Source organism: Rhagoletis pomonella, unplaced genomic scaffold (genome assembly GCF_013731165.1).
Source record: "Rhagoletis pomonella isolate Grant_MI unplaced genomic scaffold, Rhpom_1.0 Rhpom_scaffold_00013, whole genome shotgun sequence".
NCBI lineage: Eukaryota > Metazoa > Arthropoda > Insecta > Diptera > Tephritidae > Rhagoletis > Rhagoletis pomonella.
Genome location: NW_023458567.1, coordinates 8,014,272 through 8,034,884, shown reverse-complemented (window position 1 = coordinate 8,034,884; position 20,613 = coordinate 8,014,272). Strand labels below are relative to the sequence as shown.

Here is a 20,613-nt window from a genome sequence, read left to right as displayed (position 1 = left end):
ATATCACTTTGAAATGAGGCTGCTATTGTATTGGCCAATACTGTATTTGTGTGTATGTATGTATGTACATGCTTACATATAGGACAATTGGTAAAATTTTTTAAATCATTTTTCCATTACTTAATTTGGCGAAATTTCTGTGTTGAATGTATGAGTAGTTTATATCTATACTTATTTGGGATCAAAATAGTCTATACTTACATAAATTTATCCAAATTATCTATATATGTCTATATACTTACAAATATATTAACAATATGAAAATATGGACGTCGATTTTCGTATTGTCTGTGATATGAAAATATATCTACTAAGGGTCTATATTTATACTCACATATGTACATCGTTATCTATGTAGTACATAAACGCTGGGTCTATTTGATGTTCGTATTTTCCTCTTGTATGCAGTTGCTATTTAAAATGTAATATTTTACTCTATTAATGGGTGCTATATTATATATAGAAAACATTTTCTTTACTCTGAAGTTATTGGAAAATTTAGTGTAAATTTTTGCCTGCCATACATATTTTTTTCCTAAGGATATTGAGATATTTTTCTTGTATTTCCCGATCTTCTTTCTACTCTTTGGTCTTCATTATTTGCTACACAAACATACATACATACAATACAATCGATGTTAGAAAGGTGGAAAAACGTAAAACAAAATAGGGCTACTAAATTGTTAAGACGTTTGGTATTTGCCAAAAGGTGCATTCAAGAATTTGTAGTTTAGTCACTTTTCAAGGCGTCCAAGTTTCGGCATTGAATTTGCCTTTAAATTTGATTCTAATTTTGGATTTTTTTTTTTTTATTCTTAGCAATTCTGACATTTTATGAATTTTGTGAATACACCCTTTTTATAAATGGTTAGTTCACTTACAATCTTCCTTTTTTGTTCTTAACCAAATTTATGTTAGTTATTTTTTAATTTGTCTTTTTGAAGTCCGCCAGAATGCTCTAAAGTTAAGGATTACTCAAAACTAAAATTTGTGGCTTTCCATCGAGTTATTGTCTCATTTAAAGAACTTCCTGTAACTCAAAAAATTAAGAAAATCAAAACATAAAAGTAACTTGCATACAAATTTTAAAATTTTTTACACTTTTGATGTTTACCAAATTTTCCAGTTTAGGAGAATACCCTCAGTGCTGTTTCCCACGCTCCGGTGTCCTTCATTTTGTATCGGCAATAGGGAACGTGTGATACGGCAAATATAATTTCCAATAATTTTGATTGAGTTGCATGTACTTACATACGTATAAAATACGTTTTTCTTAACGATCTACATACAGACATACATCTGCAAACTTTTTCAGGTCTCGTCATCGAATAAAACATAACTCATCTTTTGTAAATAAATACCTTCATAAGTGAATGTTGGACACTTCTCTTTAAATATGACGTTTAAATTATTTTCATTCCAAAAACAGCTAGTAATGCATGTGTTTTTTTAATAGCTTATAGGCAAAAATAGTTATATAGAAAACATGTATATAATATTTATATGTAAAGAAAAAAAACCTAATTCGGCAAAGAAACGTCCACGCTTTCAGAACTTGAATATTAATTAATTTTGTAGGTAGTAAGGGTATTCATAAAAAACATACCATAAGGCTTATTGTTGTATTGTACCTCCCGTAAGATATTTTTCAACATTTCAAATAAATAATGCAAAGACTAGCCGCCATTTCACCGAAAAAATTTCAAGATAACGAATCGGATGCGAAATGAATTTATTTTCAATGAGCAAAATGCTATATATAAACTGCTGAATTGTTAGTTTTAATGAAAAAAAAATGAAATCATGCCCTAGCAAACGGGGAATAATTCTTGAATCTTAATTTTTCATTCAAAAGCCTTTTTACACAGTAAAAAATTTGCTTTTATATGTATTAAAAGCAGTTAAAATAAAAGATGCGCCCTAAATTTAGTTGAATGCATTTTCTTCATAGGATAATTAAGTCTCAGAGCTACTCACAGTTTCAGGTAACAGCAGATTTCGTTTTTTATTAAAATTTGGTGCAACCCTGCGCCCAAGCCAACACATTTCTTAGATACCTACAAAATATATTTGAAGAAATAGGTGGCAACATTGCAACATTTTAAAAAATCAATATTTTTCACTAAAATGAAGCTAAAAGAGTTCGGTATTTTTTTATTTAAATTTATTACCTTTTTCGAAAATAAACAGATTAAAAATAAAAGCTCAACTGGCAAAAAATATGAAAAAAATGTTGTGAAAAAAAAGTTATTGAGTTGAAACTCGGTTATTGTGATACAATTTCTAAACATCAACTTATTTTCGAAGCTAAAAGTTTTGCTAAACCGCTAAACCATAATGTTTTCTGTTAAAAATAGGTGGCATCACTTTTGTGATCAAAAGAAAAAATTCTTAAACTCTTAAAAAAATGGTTATAACTTTGGTTTGCTCCGCCAACTTACGCCAATTGCAAATGCCAAGTGAAGCCAAGTCCTTTTCCACCTAGTCTTTCCAACGCAAGCGGGGTCTTCCTCTTCCTCTTTTACCAGCATCGGGACCCGCGTTGAATACTTTCAGAGCTGGAGCCTTTCTGTCCATTCGAACGACATGACCTAGCCAGCGGAGCCGTTAAATTTTAATTTTCTGCACTCTATGTCGTTGTAAAGCTCATACAGCTCATCGTTAAATCGTCTGCGGTATTAGTCATCGCGCAGACTCGTAAATATTTCGCAGAATCCTTCTCGCGAAAACTCCAGAGCTGCTTAATTTCATTGTCCATGCTGTGCGGTGCCAAGCCATTCGAAAAATCATGTAGCCATAATGCCATTTCTCGAAAAATTGTATTGCGTTAAAAGTTTAATGCGAAGTTCAATTTACAAAAAAACAGGTGGCATCCCTGTACACTTTAGTGCGAACAAGTTTATTTCTCGTCTGAGTAATTATTAAATTGTTGTAGTTAAAATATTGGATGGCAACACCGAAAACAACTTCTTTTAATGCATGTAATAATTTATTCAGAAAAAATTTAACGCATTCACCTTTTGCCACTCAACGAAGCCAAATAAGTTTTACTAAACTTTAACTCTTTTTCTACAGGTGGCAATAATGTAATTTTTTGTTGCTTGAATCGTTAGTAATTTACTTCCACACTATATAAAGATGTACTTTTTGACCATAAGAGGCGACATTGCCACAAATTTATATACATATGTATTTGAGAAACATATTTTTTAATTTACTGTTTGTAGTAAAAATTATGTAAATCATATCTTATTTTATGAATTTTGTATCCTAACTCTAGAATACTACAATAACGTTAAGATTTTCGATATAAATTTGTTTTTTATCTCTTTTTAAAATGCATGTTTTCAGGGCAATTTCAACTTATTTACTATGCGCATGTGCAGCCTTACAAATCTTTATTTAAGTTTTCTACTTTTAAAATACTTATTTACAATGTTTTTTTTTACTGCTTAAAATATACTTAATTTATTTATTCTTCTCTTACTTTTAAGTCTTATCGTGCATAATGTTTACTTTTTTCATGAATTTACTACACATTCAACAATTTACTAACTCCTAATCTCCCTACACCTTTTTAGATCGGGTCATGTGTCATTGCGCGATGTTGATGCCATCGCCGAACCCGATCCACAACGTTTGACACCACGTAAATTCGTCAACGAACATGCAATTGCTACGCTGTCGGCTGGCATACTCGTCACCGTTAAGCCGAAGTACACCTCGCATGGCGCCATCAGCAATATTGTGAAATTGCAACGCTTGGGCGCCAACGATGCGACACGTCAACTCTTCCAGGCCTATCCTGGTCCGTTGGTACGTGGCCTTACACACAAGAAAACAATTATTGAATTCTGCGAGGAGCAGATACGTTTGGGTCCAATGGAGACCACAATCTATGCCAAGCAGCTGTTGTGCAATAATATCGAGAAATATCGTGGCTCATACACGCTGATGTGGAATTTGCTAATTTTGTTGCTGCGTCAAAATGGCGTAAGTGGTTTAGGGTAGCGCAGAAATATTATCAAAAATTTAATCTATTCTCTTTTATCACATTTACACAGATGGTGGTTGGCACAGATATAGCAGAGCTGCTTTTGAAAAATCAACAACAATTCCCATATCAAGCAGAAAACACTGACGATAATTCGTCTGCGCTTAGTGGCGATGAGGAGGAATCGGGAGAGGCTGCCGCACTAGAAACTGAGTCGCCCACTGCACACGAAAACACAGAACATGCTTCAGCAGCTCATGTAGATGGCGCACCAAAATCCACTACTACACCCACGACTCCACCAGCTCTGAGCGAAGCTGAGATAACCGAAAAGTTCCGCAACTATTTGCTCTATGGCAATGTAAATGAGGCGCTCGATTGGGCCACTGATAACAATCTCTGGGGTCATGCGCTCTTCCTCGCCTCCAAGGTGGATCGTCGTTCGCATGCCAATGTCATGATGAAGTTCGCCAATAAGTTGGAGTTGAACGACCCATTGCAAACACTGTATCAGTTGATGAGCGGCCGCCAGCCGTCGAGTGTGACCAGCGTGCAGGATGAGAAGTGGGGCGATTGGCGTCCACACCTTTCGATGATACTGTCGAACACGTCACAAAAGCCAGAATTGGATCGTAAATCGATAACAACGCTCGGCGATTCGTTGCTAAATCGTGGTGACCTATTTGCCGCTCACTTTTGCTATCTAATGGCACAGGTGGGATTCGGACGCTATCAGGAGAGCGCCACACAGGAGAGCACGCTGCAGCAGCATTTGCCAAAGTTAGTGGAGTGGGGAGTGGTGTTAGATTCCGAATAGCTTGCGCTTTGTGAATGTTAAAAATAATAAGTGAAGAATTATGCTTACATTAGGACTTTTAATTGATCAAGCTCCGATGGCTTTGCCCACGTTCTCCATGGTTTTCTTCTCTTTAAATTTTCTTTCCTCAAGTTCCAAGGGTTCAGTCTTTCGGTATAAACCATCTCAACAACTTCTATTTTCAGACTCGTTTTACTTGGCTCGTCTCATTATAAAACTTTCAACGATTTCGCAACCAGTGAAGCGATTATAATGACCGAAATTTATGAGTATGCTTGCTCGCTGAATGATGATAAATTCTCGGTAGTCGAGTTTCAAGTAAGTCACAGACTGGCAGACACGTAATAACCAAATTGTATCCTACTTTGTTAAATTCTTTGCAGCCTTATAAATATTTGCTGGCCACACGTTTGTTGGATTACGGCTACCATTTACGTAGCTTAATGTATTTCGAGCAAATAGCGCTACATATACAACGCGATCCAAGCAAATATGAGCCAAGCTTTATCAATAAGGTGAGTTTGTGTTCGGTTTTAAAGCTTTTCTCATGCAACTATTAAGCCTTAGACCCTTATAAACTCTTTTTACCTCTTCTCTTTTAACTTCTCACTTTCTTCTTTTCCTTTGCAGATCTACCAATTTGCTGATCGCCTCAAACACTATGATCCAGTGTTGGAGCGTTCAATCGATGATCAACAACAAAATGCCGAAGAAAATTTAAATAACAGTCAGTTACCGAGTTTTGAAGAGCAAGCATGGTTGAAAGACTTGCGTGCCATCGCAGTGCAACATAAGGTGAGAATCGAAATATTTTTGGTCCTTTGATTGTATTTACGTAGCTGTATGTGGCAACTCCATATTAAGCTTCATGTAGTATGTAGCTGTATGTAGTCAGCAGTGTTGCCAGAACTTTTTGGACGAACCGGCTAAATTGGCAAATAAAACCGGCTAAAAACAGCTAAAATGTTTCAACTAAATTTCACATGATTTATTTAAATAAATCACGAGTAAAAAGACTATTTCTTGGAGAGAAGTTACAAATTCGAGCCGGAAAAAATTTTGCCAGCAAGAATTTGCAATTAGGAAATACATATGATTGTGGCACATGGTTGGATTTTTTGTCGACGATAATTTGAATAAACAAGTTCGTTAAATTTAAAAATTTACAAACTGGGGCGATTTTAAAATGAAAAATGTAATTTAATACTCGTTTACTTAATTAATTTAGTTAATTCCAATGATTTGAAAGGTACTCGGCAAAAAAAACTATCTATTACTATTACTATCTGATATTTTGAGTGATAATTCTCGCTGGATTTTCGACGAACAAACCTATTGTCTTCCCTACAAGGCCTTTTCAGACTGACCGATACACTCAAATAGAAACCAATATACTTAAAAAACCCTGTAAAAATTTCCCTTCAATTTAAGGCAGTAAAACAACGACCTTAAGTTAATATCAACCGAAACACAAAAGAACTGGTCAGATTTTTCAGAAATCCCTTCAATTCTGATGTAAAATATGTTACCAAAAGACTGCAGATCTCCCATTTAGATGACCGGTCATATGACCATCAGATGTCTCGTAGGATTCCCAGAGAGTTTTGCTTTCCATAGAAATTTGTGCTCTTTCATTTTTATTTTGACTCACTTCAGTGTTGGTTCCTTTAAATCAAGTTGACATTCGGTTTTTGGAATTTAAATAAGTTCTCAGCAAAAAAGTTTGTTTAAAAAAATACATATGGGTATTTCCATACGTCGCATACGTGACAGTCGTACGTTTAAATGTGATACAAAAAAGGAATACCATTTGTTTTCTTTAACTATTTTGGGCATTTGTATAGCACAAAATTAGCTCTATATTTAACCGAAAAATGAAAACAATCGAACTGCTTGGTCCTGAAATATAAGCATTTAAAGAGAGTGTCGTTACGTGACAAAAAATGGAAGTTGATTTTTTCTTTTCTTACAAAATCGCAAAACTCTGCGAATTGTGGATGGCTATTTTCATGAAACTTATTTTAATACGACTTTGAGAAATTCCAGTTGCTTTTAGAGTTTTTTGAATTAATGCAACTTGTTTCAATTTTCTTTTACAACCCCAAGTGTGAAACGTCACGTGACGTGGCGTCACGTGACATGAATTTCCATCGTTATATTTTTGTTAATATTGTTTTTAAATGAATTTTTAACGCAAATAAAACATGTATTTTATGTCGAATATACTTTATATTTTGACTTCAGCGCCAATTCAGGGTCAATTTGCTGGAAATCTATGATTTATTATATTTCAACTACATACGCCAAATTCGAACCAAATCGGACCATAAATACGGTTTTTCGAAATATCTCGACCTTGGCGCCACCTAGGAAGACCATTTTACTCAAACATGATTCTACTTACATAGCCAGTATATATTTTAAAAAGCAGACAAATCGGTCTGTAAATACGTTAGATATAAGACTTTTATTTTTTTTGTCGTGGTGGACCTTCCGATGGAAACACCCATATATGTACATAGTGCTTGAAAATATCAATTTTTTCCTTACCTTAAACCTTTGGGAGTGGGCAAAAATGATGTTTTGTAATTTAGGCAGAATTGAGTATGCGCTATCTGGGAAGACAATATCTACATGTAATATTTATTCTGTTTGTTGGCACTATATCCAAACACCAACGCATCTTAAGTGTCTTAACAGTGAAACAATTTCTTATTTTCTAAGTTTGGGAATAAAACTTCACACTTAAAATTAAGATATTTATAACAAAAATTTTATGAAGAAAATCCCTTCTTCGTTTAAAATAAAAATAAGCGAAATCGGACCAGTTTCATACAACCCTGCCTGACATGAACATTTTCTCCTCGATAAGGCTAGTAGCCATTTCTAACAGATTTTAGGTCGCTTAGTCAAAAATGGAAACATATATACATATTTGAAATTTAAGAAAACAAGGCAAATAGCAAAATCGGCTAAAAACGGCTCACTTTTTTCTGCAAAACGGCTAACAAATCGGCTGCCGGCTAAATCAAAATTTCTCCGGCTGTTTGCTATCGCAACCGGCTAAATCTAGCTGGAAAACGGTTAAAATGGCAACACTGGCAGTCAGTTGCCTGAGCTAAGTTGTTCTCCGTGGATTCAGCGCTTTGCTGGGCTATTTTACAAGAATTATTGCACCCCATTTGGAAGTCAACAGTAATATAAAAAATATAGATCGCATTTAATTATTCTATTTTGCGTTTGTATTAAGCGCCGTATTGAATCTTTAGATGCGCTTCGTTATCTTGAGATTCACATTTTTACACAAATTAGCCGATTTTTGTTATTCAGCGCTGATATGTCACATTCTACTATTCATAAAATTAGGAAAATTCCCTTATTTGCTTTGAAAATCCATAAGCATGCTCTATTTTAAAAAATTCAGCTCCGTTTGAAAACATGTATGCGAATTTTTGTGTAATTCAAAAAAGTTTTGCATACAAAAGTGGTATAGCTGATAAATAAGAAGCGGTTCAATAACCCGTTTGTACAATACAGCGTAATAATGTTTCACTTGATTTGCTACTTTTATATTCAGCGCCACTTTACCGCACTCCCTAATGTATAGAAGAATTTCAAAACTAAGGGCTATTTTCTCAAGTAGCTTTTAAAATTTATCTGTCCTGCACATTTTGTAAAACAAATACTTCTTGAGAAAACGGCCCTAAATAAACTTTATTTAGAAAATTTTCTCTTAAAAAATGCGTCAATTATATATATTATATATACCAAGATTACGAAAGACTTGTGTTTTTCGATTCAAATCTGCAAGCTTTGAATTATTTTCGCTTAATACCATAAAAGTGATGCAGCTTTCCGAAATTGAGCTTTAACTAGCTAATAATTTTCTTTTTGATATATCAATAATTCAGCGCTAATTTATTTTAAATCCCTTCCGATTTTTCATACTCTTTGCACACTTAACAACAAATTTTTATCTACGAAATTTTTATAAGCCACTTTTTATTGAAATCATAAATTCAACTATTACATACATATATTAAATGCGTAAGTGACAGCTTGATTGTTTAACAGCCCGGACAATCAATGCTTTTAGCTATTCAGCATGAAATTGCAGTGAGCTGTTGGAATACTTTAAACACAAACAGGCATGTGTATACACATTTATTATTCATTTTCCATTGGTTTATAATAGTAATGTGGCACGAAAAATCTAGCTCTTTAAATTATTCAGCGCTTCAGTTATGCAAACTATTTTTAGTTAATTCTTGCAAAAATAATGTGATATCTTTTGCGTATTAAGTGTGATTTTTAGTAGCCAAATATTATTTCATAAAATATCTGGCGCCTATTCAGCACACTACCAAAACCTTGGTATGTATTTTCAATGTCACAAGTTCTAAAAAGTACTATTCAGCGTCGATTTTGAACCATTTTTGGGGCATTGACAGTCTCTAATCAGTATTCAGCGCCTTTAAAGTGAAAATTGCTTGCCTAATAAGTTATTCAGCGCTGCTAAAATGCTAAATTTGTGTGTAAATATGCACTTAGAACGTGCAACAACTAATTCAGCTCACTTAAAGTTTAAATAAAGGCAATTTTTTAACATTGCACAGAACAAATATATTTTTTAGATTTCTATATATATTTAAAGTAAAAATTTTTCCTTTCAGATTGAATACCCCAGCCCTGCTGCACCTGGCTATGGACAAAGTACTGAGACGCAGAGTCTAATTGATCAACAATTTGCGGAGATAAATAAACAATTTAATGAGCTGAATATGCAATATAATAGTATCAGCAATGCAGAACAACCGCCTGCTTTCTATAATCCAGATACACAACAGCAACAGCCACAGCCACAACCACTTCATGATTTGAAAGCTGATCCCTATAATCAACAGCCACAATTAGCAGTAGCTACGGCCGATTACAACAACCTTCAGGGGAGCGCAGATCAGCAAGCACCTGCAACATACACAGATGCCGATGCGCAAAAGTCGGTTGATGCCAGCGATGCCTATGCTTACTACAATCAGCACCAGCAGCAACCTTATCAAGGCTATGGCGCTGAATCAATGGCTGCGCAAAATAATGCTGGAGCCTATGACTACTGGGCACAACAGCAACAGCAGCAGCAGCAACAGCAACAACATGTTGGTTATGGTGATGAGGTAAGTGGAGAGCGTGCGAATGTGCGAATATTGCGCTGAGTGGATCCTTCTGGATTTGGGGTAGTTAGTGTATGGTGAGGGGATAAACAAAAAAGGGCAGATTCATGAAAAAAATGTGTATGAAGAAAAATTGTTGATATGTCTGAGAAAATGTTCCTGGCTTGCATTTTCCAAATTGCGCATAGATACACAAATATTTATATAGCTTTCGCACGGCGTGGAGATGAAAGGCTATGTTTGGCAGCTACTGAAAATACCAAAATGGCCAAATAAAAGTGTTAAGGAAAAATAAAACAAATGCTGTGGTGCGAAGATACAGTGTCTTAATTTTTGCAAAAGTTGGTAAACAAGAAATTACTACTTATTGCCGTTAATTTGTCGACTGATTGTACTAAAAGCTTCTAAAACATTCAGAGGATTTTGGAATTATTGGAGACGTATTTATGTGTAAGTTTCTATAATTGAAATCATGTTTGGACACTTTTTTGTAGAGTTTTTATTCCCAAATTAGTTTTGGAGGTTCTAGTGTTATTTTAATGCATTTACATTTTGGAGACTGTCGAAAAAGCCGTGTAGACTTTCATGTAGAGTTTTTAAATTAGGGCCATCAATTGAAAACTTGGCGACTTTGAAGACATTTTGGAATGCCATGGGGAATCTTGTGGCGTTGTAATTTCGGTTTTTTTAGAGTATTTTCTCTCCCTCACTTAATAGTTTCTATTAGTATATTAAACCAACATACATATGTATGTATATCTAAATTATGTAGCACAATTTTCAATAGCTTTTTTTTTATAGAATTTCTAAACTTGTATCGCTTTCAAAAAGCGACAGACAACAACTTTGGAGAGTTAGTAATCATCTTCGTATTATACTTTATACTTTTATTTGGCCAGCTGGGTATTGCTTAAAAATTTATTTACCTTTCTCATGAATTTACCACAATCCTACCAATTTGTACACATGCTTGCCATAAATTTTACTGGATTTGATGGAAATATCGCCACTGCAGTACTCTACAAATGATGATAACGAACTAGTGTTAGCAGCAACAGACCCAGCAGAAACGCCATCTCCAGAAGACTCCACTAAAAGTGTTGAACAAAATTTAAAATCAAATGATATATTAACATTGAATCAAGCGCCTGCCAAGGCAAGATCAACAGCAAAGACATACACAACCACTTTGGAGAGTGGCAGTAAGTTGCAGCAACAACAACCGTTGAAAATAACCGCTGCAGCAGCCAAATTATATAACAGTTATGATGGTCCGCAGACGCGTGTTGCAAAGAAGCTTAACACCAATTACAAGAACAACAAGGAGCAACAAAAGCAACAACACTCAGCGAAACTGGCTACATCTTTTCTAAGTTCGCCGCCAGATGTAAGTAAACAAAGTAATGTTTTGCTACCGCAACAGCAACTTCAGCACCAACAGCAGCAGCAGCAACAGCAAAAAAATCAGGTCTTGCCAAAAATGCCAAATAAACTGCTAGAGCAACAACAAACGCTTGCACAAAAAATAAATGCATTTAATGAAAAGTCAAATAGAAATTTAAGCACAAATTCGAATTCGCATTCGAACGGGAGCGGTATAGTAAAGCGTGTCAATTTCAATCTGCCGCAGGAGGTGGAAGTGGTGGCGGAAAGGGTAGAGGGGCCCAGTAAGAAATTGCCACCACCACCACCACCAGCTACCGGTGGCAGTGTTGCCAATTTTAGTACTAAAGCTAGTTGTAGTAGAAATAGTAGTAGTAGCGGGAGCTGTAGCAGTGGTAGTAGTAGGGCCGAAGTCGCAGTAGCGCACGCCAAGGCGGTCGCAGCTGCGGTGATAACTGAAAGTGGAGACACTCAAGACGCTTCCAACAAAGGCTGTGTTGCGTCACAATCCAACAAAGCGCTCGCCAGCTATCAATCAACAAACACCGACACTTCCAGCAAACCTCTTTCAATGCCGTCGTGCAGCAGGCATGCTTCTAAAGGCAATAGCTTAAGTAGTGGCAGAGCCGCATCTCATCGCCTCCACACTGCACCGTACAAACAAATCGTCTACAACGGCACCTATCCCATCGATATGCCCCTGCAGTCGCGTTTCCAAGCGTTGGGCCGCGACTATGATCCCGAAGCGAATGCTGAAACGGCGCGTTGCAAGTATGCGCACATGCTGAACGACTATGATTTGGATGAATGCGATATACTCGGCGATGTGGCAGAGGAAGATGAGGACGAGGATTTCGATGAGGATGATGATGACGATGATGACCTCCTGGTTGATGATCTAGATGGGGATGTAGAGGGCATACCATATGATTTGGAAGAGTTGATTGCTCAACAAGAGCGCCCGCAGCGAAGCTTCTTCAGCCGACTGGGTATCATCAAAGAGGCGAGAAGCGTGTCGTTGGCTAGCAGCAGCGGCGGCACCGCCGGCCGTGGTGGTGATACTGTTTCCACTAGCAAACATCATGCAGTATGGTCTATGCAGGAGCTTATTGCCAATCCATCAATACCGCTAAACTATGAGAAGATGTGCCATGAAGTTGAGCAAAGTTTGACGTCTTTCGAAAAGTACCTGGACTCGAAATCGATTGAGCAACGGAAGACGCAGCAGCAGCCAGTGCGTACCTTCGATGTGGATGGGCCGATTGGAGAGGCGCACGAAAAGAAACATATTTAAGGGGCAAAATGAGGGCAGAGATTTAGCGATTTAGTCGTTGTGCAAAAAACTGTACACATACCCCTTAGTTGGAATTTTATTAGAAGTGTGTAGAGAATTTTACTTTACACTTTACTGCTTTCTTTACAAAAAATTTTTATTTGTAAAAATGGCAATTCTTAAAAGAATGTGGTTCGGAATACTGCATTGGGAAGTTTCGTTGTTTTTAATTCACATCATATGTATGTATGTATGTATAGATATGTTATATGTTTACTGTGTGTATTAGAAACTACATATTTTACCTGTATTTTACCTTTGTGTATCAGGAATACATACCTCCCTATATTTAGTTCAGACTCGAATTCGAAAAACTCGAAAATGTATGTATCTCACAGTATATTATAACCCATTTGCACCAAAAGCTTAACTGCTGCTATTTTTTTCGTACCTTTTTGCTTTTAGTCTTTTGTTTGCTTGTACTTTTCATAAGCAATTACCCCCTTCGAGTTGTAATCTCCTTTTTCCAATAGTTACAAACTGCAGTTAAGGCTTGGTGGAAATGAATTGGTTAGATAAACAATATAAAAATATCGAATTTATTTTTTTTTTTTATGAGAACTCATACGCACCATTTATCCGTCGCTCGAATTGTTACTCAAAATATGAACTCATCTTAAGAGTACAAAAATGTAAAAAAACTTTTGTTGGAGGGCTCATAAGGATTCTGGTACAAAAATGAACCTAAAACAAATTAAGAAACTACTCCTTTGATTTAAAATATTTAATTTTAGACCAAAAAAAATTTATCATTTCCTAATGACGTATTTCCACTGGGTGCTAAATGACAAAAATTTCAATGAAAAAGTTAGCTTTTGAAATATACCAATCGGTTTTCACATGCCTTTGTTTATATGGTAAACATTTATTGTGATTTTGTCATTTTTATGCCTAATGGAAATGGTATAAGAAATTATTTTTCTCTGGCTACCAACATAAATATTTTTTTAAAAATCTGCCAGGTAATTTCTTTTTTATATGTTGAGATTTGAAACGAGAATGAGTTTCCATGAAATTTAAGACTGAAAATTTTAAACCTATTCCCCAACCTATTTCCCAAATATCTTCAAAAAATTCCAAAAAACAATTTTCAACGTAATGAAACAGGGGATTCTGTCAAACTCGCCTCGAAAAAAGTAGCGGGACTGCTGAATGCGCTTTCTCCTTCGCTCTACATCTTGGTCATACTGGCATATTTAGAACATTTTATGTATGTACATTAATTAAAAATATTTATATTTTTGGCTTTTGTAAAATTCCAAATTGGCCAAATAGGGCCTTTCGCACTGAAGGTGACAAAAGTAAAAAAAATGCCGTGTGGAAACGAAATTAATGACCATTTTTTGTAAAATTAATGACGCAGGTATTTTTAACGTCCAACTTTGTCATTAAAATTACTGTCATTTAATGACCGGTGGAAATGCGGCATTCGAATTTTCAAATTGAAAAACCCGATACACTTTAATCTGACAAGGAAAAAAAAATTTGGTTTTTATTGTAGTGCAAATTTTTAACATTTTGAATCACACACAAAATCTGTAGAAAAAGACTAAATCTAAAGTTTTGAAAATTTGTATTTAAGAAATTATTTTTGTAATTAAACAAATTCATAACTTCACCAACACGTTTTTGTATTAACAAATAAAAGCATTTTTAGGTGAATTTCGTTATGGTAACAATTTGAGCGAATCTACCCATATTTTTTCCATAGAAGTATTTTACAAAGATGTATTAAAATTATTATTTTTTATTTAGTTTGTGAGATTTTGATGTTTTAAATTTATATTGCGTTTCTGTTTGAAATGTGCAGATATGTTTTGAACATTTTAAGTAATTAAAAAACAAAAAAATAAATTTGGAATATCTATTAACTTTTTTAAATTTTTTTTTATACATTTATCACATAATTTTTTATGATGTTTTTTAATATTATTTTATGTTTTCGTCAAATTGGCTACGAAATTGCATAAACACATCTTGGCCCCAATAATTTTAATTATTTATTTTTTATACCTCTAAAAATGTAATGGCATTGAGAAGACAATGCCTCTTAAGCGTGGCGAGCCCTTTTTTGATATAATAAATAACACGAGACAAAAAATCAACAAGTTTTCGCTAGCAGAAAGTATTTGTTTTGTCTTTAAGGAACTTATTTTTTCATTAAACATTAATACAAAAATTTTAAAAACTGAAATTGTAAAGTATTGTGCTAATTGTAAGCAAAGCGACACACAAAAAACCAAACACAAAAAAATGTGCTGACATGAATTGTTTTTCTTGTAAATTAAAGCTGAATAAAAAAAATCATGAATTTTAATCGAGCGATTTTGTACTAAGCATATTTATTTATAAAAATTATATTTTAGTAACAAAAAGTGTAAACACCAGACATTGTGTAAGCTGCTATGCATTAAAGCTCCGCGCAAGCTCCTGCGAACGCTACCTTGGAGCTTTCTCAACTGTAACATGAAGATCAGCGATTCTGCGACATATTTAAAAGTTCGAAATTATTTAAAACTGAAACAATTTCTTCAACAAAAAAAATACATACTCGAAAGCTTTGGGAGCACCTGCGTTGCCTGTTGTCTACGAGTACAAGCTGACTGTCGAAAACTTCTAGCAACATAAGCAGCATTTTTGACTTAAAGTTCATTTGCCGCTTTGATAAAACTTGTGCGCATACTTGATCTGCCCATGAAAGCTTTTGAACTTTACAAAATTTGGAGCTTTTACACTTTAAGCTATTATCCTTGACTATTAATACTACTTACTAACTCCCTTACAATATTTAAGTTTACTTTTTTTTCTTTTCTGGCTTGCCAAAAACCGGCTTGAGCTTTTCATAACTTACAACTGCTTTTCAGATCTTTTACAGCTAAAACTTGTACAGTTTTTTTTCTTTGAACATCTAATTTCCTTAACAAAAATGTAATATTTACACTTCGTCAATAACCTTTAGAATGCGCGCCCCACCATATCCATGCCCAAGTCGAAAAACTATGGCTCAGATAATGATAAGCAGCAGAAGGGTAGCGCCAACGCTGGTAACCGGAAGGGTGAGCAGCAACGGGGTAAAATTGATGGCGGCAAGGAGGCGAATAAGAGGTGGGTGGACAAATAAATACGAATAAAATATTAAAATAGGTCAAAAGCTACAGAAAGCTCTACAAAGCTTTGAAGATAATGCGAAAGCTTCTAAGTTAAAAGTATCGTACTTTTATAAAGAGCAAAAAGGAAAAAAAATATAGTGATTAAGCTTTTTAGTGCCTCTTTAAAGCTAAACTCATCGAATCGTTTGAGATTTTTTGAAAGCTCAAGGCCTGTGCAAATCTTCCACGATGCAATACATACAGTTGAATAACGATTCGAAGTTGTTTAAATATTTTTGCCCTTCTCGTGCTTTTATATAGCTTATTTTTTTGCCGAGAGTTTTCGCAGAGCTTTGCAACTTTTGCTTTTGATGAGCCTCTGAAATATTTTTTCTTATCACAACCCATTTCTTCTGACCTTCACAGTTCCCAGCAAGGCAATCAAAATTCCGGCTGGTTCGGCGGCATTTGGAATAAACTTTCACTCAAGCCGAAAAATCAAATGATCTTGCCGGATGACAAAAATCCCAGCATTGTTTGGGATCCAGAGAAAAAGCGCTGGGTGAACACGGATGGCGATGCAGCAGCCGAGGAAAGCTTTAAACCGCCACCAAAAATGAGTGATATAGTGGCGCATGCGCCACCAGCGGCAGTACCTACCGTTGCACAGCCATACCAGCAGCAGCAGCAGCTACAACAACAGCAACCGCAACCGATGCAAGCACAGCAGCCTTCACCACTACTCGACACTCATCAATATGCTGCTGTTTCAGCGCCAACACCCGCAGCTGCACCGGCGCCCTCTGCTTCACCAGCGCCTGTCTCCGGCTATAGTGCGCATGCGCTGACTGGCGCGGATACTGCAGGTGCGAGCAAAACGCCCAGCTTGCAGTCGAATATGTTCAAAATGCAACGCAATCGAAGTGAGTGTTAAAGTGATTGCTGGGAAACACTTGTATGCGAAGTGTAATTTTTAATTTTTACATACTTTCATTGCAGCTTTGAAGAACTCCTACGTTGATGTGTTCAATCCCTCAGGTGCACCCATGAAGGCGACGGAGAACGTATTGGCACCAGCTTTGCCGCCAGCTGTAATACCTCAAAGTGGCTTTTTTATACCGGGACCAGGGCCAGTGGCCGCTACTGGGGATAATAATGATGCTGGCGCATATCAGCAGCAACAGCAACAACAACAAATGCCACAACAAGATGTGAGTAGACATTTTTTTATTATATTAAAGTTTATGTAGGAAAAAAGGGAATTTTAAAATAAAAATATTGATATAAAATAAAATAAAAAGAAAAATAGGAAAATAGTTAATAAAAAATAAATAAAAAATTTGTTATAAAAAATAAAATACGACTTATAAAAAAACCAAAGTGATAATTAGAAAAGAAAACAATTAATAAATAAAAATTAATAATAAAAATACAAAAAAATTACAAACAAACCAAAATAAGAATTTAAAAAAATTGCGAAAATAAAATGTATCTAATAAATAAACTTTGTGTATGTATTTTATTACAAACAAACACTCAAAAAGGTATAAATGAAAAAAATAATAGTAACACTGATGAAAACTAAAAAAGTGCATAATAGATAACAAGAATAATATCATTTCAACAGAAAATAACATAAAAAAATTATGTATCGAAAATAATATATTTTTTTTAAATTTATGTTTTTAACTTTCTAAATTTTTTGCTCTCTTTCTGCTCTTCTTCCTTTCAGGTGCCACAATTCTACAATCCAAATCAATTCGGCGGTGGTGCTTATTAGATAGGTCATGTCTACACTCACACACACACACACGTACACATGCAAAGACACACAACTCAACTGCATAACACTAAAACAAATAGAGGACAAAAAATAGACAAGCATAAATCAACAACTTAAACTAAATAGTAATAGCAACGAAAACGAATTAACAAAAAAAAAGTTCATTCAACCGTAAAATATTTGTATTATATAGCAAAAATAACGAAAAAACGAGAAATCAATAAAAAAAAATGACTAAAATGACTTAGTAGCGGCTTGGTTGGCATGCATAGCAAGCATTTGATTGAAAGCGGTGAGCGCATTAGCAGTTATTTGTGCGTGTAGTTATAGCTTAAGAACACTAGCAAATGATATGAAAGACAAAAATTCACGTAAAAAATAATGAGTTAATTAAAATAAAAAGATATGTAAAAGGCAAGTGCAGTGGAGAAATATGCAAAAATATATACATATGTATAACGGGAAACTGGTAAATTGATTTAAGTAATATGTCTATGTATGTAGTTATAAAAATTTAAAGCGAAACGTTACTAACACATAGTGTGTACGAAAAAAATGCAGACGACGAAAAAATTATGCGACTATGTGAAATATATATATCTATGTAACATTGTGCTTGTAATAATTTGTAATTTTTAATCAAATAAAGAAAAAGGCTCTTAAGAAACAAACACAAAATACAATTCAAATGCTTCGGTTAATAGACACTCGTGCATATATCCATATACTATACAGACATACATACACTTATACATAAAAATACAGACATACATACCTAGTACGTTTACCGCAGATTATGTGTTTATATGTTTGAATTACCTTAAATCTGTATAATTAAGTGATCTATTATCTATCACTATTATTATTACTGAATATTATTACGATTATTTAACAAGAAAACAAAAATATATATATTGTATTGTATTGTAATTGTTTGTGAACAGCATTGCTTCAAGATATTGTTATATAGTTTTAGTTCTTAAAGACAAAACAAATACAAAATGCGAAACGGAAACGGAAACTAAATACAACTTTTTATTATCTGCTACAGCAAAACTACAAAAGAGATAAACGACCCCTTAAAAACTGGTTAAACAAATTGTTTCAGCTCCATACATATGTATGTACATATTTTTCAGACTAAAAAATATGGAAAAGTATCGGGGAAAACTATTAATTCAAAATTTCTAGAGATACGAGTAGTACTTGCTAATCTCATGAAACTTGATTTGCGAGACTCAGAGGGATAAGGAATCGTCACCATCCTCAAAATGTGTTTTTTTCCAACGGTGGTTTTTGGATCTGAACCAAATTGTGTATTCCCAAACGTTAGTATTCGTAAATACGTGGTAGCGTTTTTACACTTCCCCCTTCATCTACATAAAGTCGCCTTTCTTAACTTCTTATCTTAAAAATGATAAAATTAATTCATATATTTCCATAATTTTTCGAATTCAGATAATTTGATCGGGTGTTAAATTATCGTTCATATGTAGATTATCCTCATTTTTGAGCTTAACTCCCTAATCTGTAATTAGAAAAAGAGATTAGCCATAAAAAGTTCGGTGTCCAACCTCGTTTTATCGATTAATTTTGCGAAGAAGAGGAGTAATGTGAAATGTGGAAGTAAAAAAAAAATGGCCGCTAGCAAGGAAAAGAGGTTTGTAAAGATATTTCTAATAAAATATTAAGTTAAAATATATTTAAATTGCTTAATATAGCAGAAGAAATTGATCACAGTGACACAGAGAGGAAACTTAACTTCTCCTCGAGTTGTGAAAATAAAAAGCACAACAAATTTGACGGCTACTAATCTGAGATTTGCGTGGGTAAAGCGGGTGATAAACAAACGAGTTTTGATTGAGACGTAAACGTACTTTTAGCACATCAAAAACATAAAATCCATGATAGGCAGCAAAATTATCGATTATATCGATTTCGTTCCATAAGTTTTGAAAAATTTATATCTTCTCATCTTGAAATGCGACACATTTATGTATTTAGTTATCTCTTTTCGATATTCAGGTAATTTTATCGATTTGAAAACCGTTACTTATTTTTGAAAATGTATTTTTTAGCATTCGAAAAATACAAGCTTGTTAAAAAGTTCGCTAGTCGGCAATAAATTTTTGTATCCGTTTTGAAAAAAAAATATATTTTTTTTTAATGGAGAACTACCTTCCCGCGTAAAAAAAAAAAAAATAATATCATAAATTTGCGGAAATTTCGCTCTTCGCGAACCTTAGCAATTTTTTTTGTGCTCAATATTTTTGTGAAAAATGTTAATCCTCCTTCAATTTGCCATAGGTCTCCTAAGACAAGAATTATGTTTGATGACATTTTATACGTACAATTTTATGTATTAAAATTGAATTTTTTACCAAGAAGTCGAAATTTTAATCCACTGAAAAAAATATTTCTGATGAGATGGACCAAAATCCTACATATAGAGGTCCTAAAATGGATTTCCCCATTTTCAGCGACTAGCTTTACGGTATACGGTAAATCAGAAAATGTTTCTTATCTACAGGCTCAACCAAAAGTGTTACTCCGGAGTTTTGGTAAACGTGATTTGTTAAAAAAAAAAAAAAATCGCGTTTATGTAAACATCTTGCAAAGTCTTGCAAACATTTTACAAATCGAGAAGCATTGTTATTATATTTAAGTTCCCGAAAAATACCGAACAGTCACAAAAAATGCAAAGTAAAGTAAAGCAAGAAGTATCCCAAAAAATCGTGAACGTCCGAGGAAATCTTGGGAATCCTAAAAATCAGTGCTTAAAAAACCAACTTTCTTTAATTTTAGCCTTGAAAAATAAAATAAAAAATAATAAATAGACCTTTCCTGCTGAAAATAATAAAAGTAAATTTTTAAAGTCATGAGGAAAAACCAGCACCTACGATTATTTAGTTACTTTTTTCATTTCAGTATCTAAAAATAAATTTTTTACCTGTACGGTGTTTATACAATTGACGCGGTTTCTCATATTTTTTTTGTAACAATAACACCATCGCTGATTTTTAAAGTTAAAAATTATCGATGA

At 34.3% G+C, this 20,613-nt stretch overlaps 1 protein-coding gene across 7 annotated transcripts in view; it reads left to right on the top strand.

The window, feature by feature from the left end:
* LOC118748708 (protein split ends) overlaps positions 1-19,358 on the top strand; it is a 35,792-nt gene extending 16,434 nt beyond the window's left edge. For 3 of the 7 annotated variants that reach the window (XM_036483348.1, XM_036483350.1, XM_036483347.1), the window contains 7 exons: positions 3,582-3,993; positions 4,065-4,774; positions 4,997-5,129; positions 5,195-5,326; positions 5,442-5,606; positions 9,485-9,985; positions 10,998-15,015. In XM_036483348.1, coding sequence (XP_036339241.1) covers positions 3,582-3,993; positions 4,065-4,774; positions 4,997-5,129; positions 5,195-5,326; positions 5,442-5,606; positions 9,485-9,985; positions 10,998-12,659 — 3,715 coding nt within the window. In that variant the 3' untranslated portion in view covers positions 12,660-15,015. Of the gene's footprint in view, positions 1-3,581; positions 3,994-4,064; positions 4,775-4,996; positions 5,130-5,194; positions 5,327-5,441; positions 5,607-9,484; positions 9,986-10,997; positions 15,016-15,064; positions 15,804-16,213; positions 16,711-16,786; positions 16,999-17,519 lie in introns of those variants that run through there. The other 4 variants (XM_036483349.1, XM_036483351.1, XM_036483352.1 and 1 more) reach the window with 4 other exon arrangements.
* The last annotated feature ends 1,255 nt before the right edge of the window (positions 19,359-20,613 follow it).